General features: G+C 49.1%; 2 protein-coding genes across 2 annotated transcripts in view; one reads left to right on the top strand and one right to left on the bottom strand.

Annotated features, from left to right (window-relative positions):
• The window catches only part of C922_03861 (hypothetical protein), a gene marked incomplete at both ends in the record, with an annotated part of 3,610 nt that extends 3,337 nt beyond the window's left edge, over window positions 1-273 (top strand). Inside the window, one exon of the mRNA XM_008819450.1 lies at window positions 191-273. Within this exon, the coding sequence (XP_008817672.1) occupies window positions 191-273 (83 nt within the window). The remainder of the gene's footprint in view (window positions 1-190) is intronic.
• Window positions 274-314: 41 nt separating this feature from the next.
• On the bottom strand, window positions 315-1,259 carry C922_03860 (hypothetical protein; the record flags this gene model as incomplete). Its single annotated transcript, XM_008819449.1, has 1 exon — window positions 315-1,259. The coding sequence occupies one exon, from the start codon at window positions 1,257-1,259 to the stop codon at window positions 315-317; it is 945 nt and encodes a 314-aa protein (XP_008817671.1).
• Window positions 1,260-2,346: the final 1,087 nt, after the last annotated feature.

Here is a 2,346-nt window from a genome sequence, read left to right as displayed (position 1 = left end):
CACACAAGAGGGAACACACAAAGGAGAACACAAAAAAGACAACACACCGGAGGGAGAACCGTCTCCAAGCAGAGGCTTCATAACGCCACTAACCTCGCTAACCCCGTGCAGGTGCGGCTCGCTTGGCCGTCGATCTCACTGGACAGCCTTCTCATCCGCCTAAATCATTCCCGCCTCCTTTCCCCCGCAGACTACCACCGCCCACAAGGCATCATCATCCCGTCCGTCCCGATGTTCTGTCAAGACAAGCGCAGGTACATCTTTGCGAGGTGACCCCAAAAGGGTTTTTGTGTCCCTCTTTGTGCAACTCCAAATCACATGAGATCCTCCAAATTGTCGTAGTCATCCTCTGGGTTCTCCTTCCCACTGGGCCCAAGGGGGTTGTTGCTGGGGGGAGGATCACTGCTAGGAGGCACATTAAATGCATTAAAATCTGATTTGAAAGGGACATTGCTATAATCCCACTTGCCTGTGAATGGCATGGAGGTGGAAAAGCTCCCCGAAGAAGTATTCTTCTCGCTCGTGCTGATGGCACCTCCACCAAGGACCATATTTTGTAAACTTAACTTTCTGCTGTCCGCTGCGAAATTGTTAATTGGGTTACTGTGAACGTTGTTGTACACGTTGAAGGGAGTTTCCATTGCCAGAGGGGGAAGGGCTCCCCCACGTGAGGCATTCACACCGATGGCACGACTCATGCTGATAATGGACGAGTTTCCACTTGGATCATTCTTTCCAGCGTCATGATTATATTCCTGATCGTCCCCATCGCTGTTTGCAAAAAAGGAGGTAGAAAAAGGATCACTGCTTGCAGGGGGAAAGACATCTCCTCTTGTTTTCTGATGATCGGAGATGCTACCGCTGCCATCCTCGGTGTAGCGTCCGGTTGACTTTAAAAATTGGTGCTTGAAATGAATGTGGTAATGGAAACACTTCAAATTGAGGAAGCCCTTTTTGCAGTCATCATAAGGACAGACAAAGATATTTTCACCGATGAAAAGGAACTCCACGTCGTTTATTTCGGCATTGCACAGCGGACAGCTTTGCTGTTGTGCAGACAGCTCGTAACACTTGCTACAGAGCACATGGAAGCAGGGGTTCAGTCTAATTTTGGCATTGTACGGTAGGGCGCACAGGGTGCAGAAGATGGAGGGCCCGTTCTCCACCGAGCTCACCTTGTAGCTTATGTTTTGGCATTTGGCCGACGCCCCCAGCGACCTGTTTCGGTAGCTCCCGGCATTGTTCGCGAAGGAACTCATCCTTCGGGGGGGGTAGCGGCGCGGTTAGCGTGGTTAGCGTGGTTAGCGGCGTTAGCGGTGGTAAGTGTGGCATCCGAGGCAACAGTGGCAACGATCACATCGTCGAGACTGTCGCTCCGCCGCAAAGGGGAGCTCTTCTACATAAGTAATAGGCACGATCAAGTTGCTTCCTCATCGGCACAACACTGGATCTTTTTTTGCCCTCTGCAAAGTGACCGTTCCCATTGGGCACATGATGCCTTGTTCGTGCGAGTTGTATTTACGAGTTTGCCGTGGTTAGAGGGGGTGCTCCTCTTTTGGGGGGAAAAATTTACAGACGCAAAAAAAAAAAAAAAAAAAATTACCACTTCTCCCGTGCTGTACTTGTCATGCGTGGAAAAGTAAAATTAAACATACAAATAGGAACGGGGGCGGCCTCCTCTTTTCTGCCCTTTCCAGTAGATGTGACAGGCACGGGGCGAAGAAGTAGCTTGATGGAGGTTGATTTCCTCTTTGCTGCTGCGCGCCTTGTGGAAAAAAAAAAAAAAAAAAAAATATCCAGGAAAGCATTCCAACCGATTACTGTTTTTCCTGCCAACCCAAAGTAAAGCACTTTTCAAATGACCAATGAGGAGACCACCACGAGGCGAAAAAAAAAAAATAAAAATACATGCATGCCCTTTTTCATGCCCCTTTAGCGCAACGTGTTCTGTATATATAGTGTTGTTATATGTACCCAATCGCTTCGTAAAACTGAGTTCAATCAAACTATGACGCACTCACGGAGCGTCTCAATTGGAGGACTGCGCCAAAATGGCGACACGGCCTGTTTTTTTACCTTTGTTTAGAAATGGTTGCAGGGTTGAGTCACCCCTCACGTTGAGTGCCCCCCCCCCGAGGGGAAGTATGCCAAAGTACCGTTAGAGATGAGCTTCCGCACTTATGGATGGACGGTTGTACGTATCTATGGTTTGACACTCCCGTCGTATTTAACGCCTATAGAGGGACTTCCCCTTTTGCGGTGGCACAGCGAAAGGTTTCAGTCGGGTTGTTTCCACCTTGATGGTGGTGAGGAGGGGAGTCACTTGGCACAAAGTGTGATTTAACC

The sequence above is a fragment of the Plasmodium inui genome (genome assembly GCF_000524495.1).
Source record: "Plasmodium inui San Antonio 1 unplaced genomic scaffold supercont1.18, whole genome shotgun sequence".
Taxonomy (NCBI): Eukaryota; Apicomplexa; class Aconoidasida; order Haemosporida; family Plasmodiidae; genus Plasmodium; species Plasmodium inui.
This window is presented reverse-complemented; position numbering and strand designations above follow the sequence as displayed.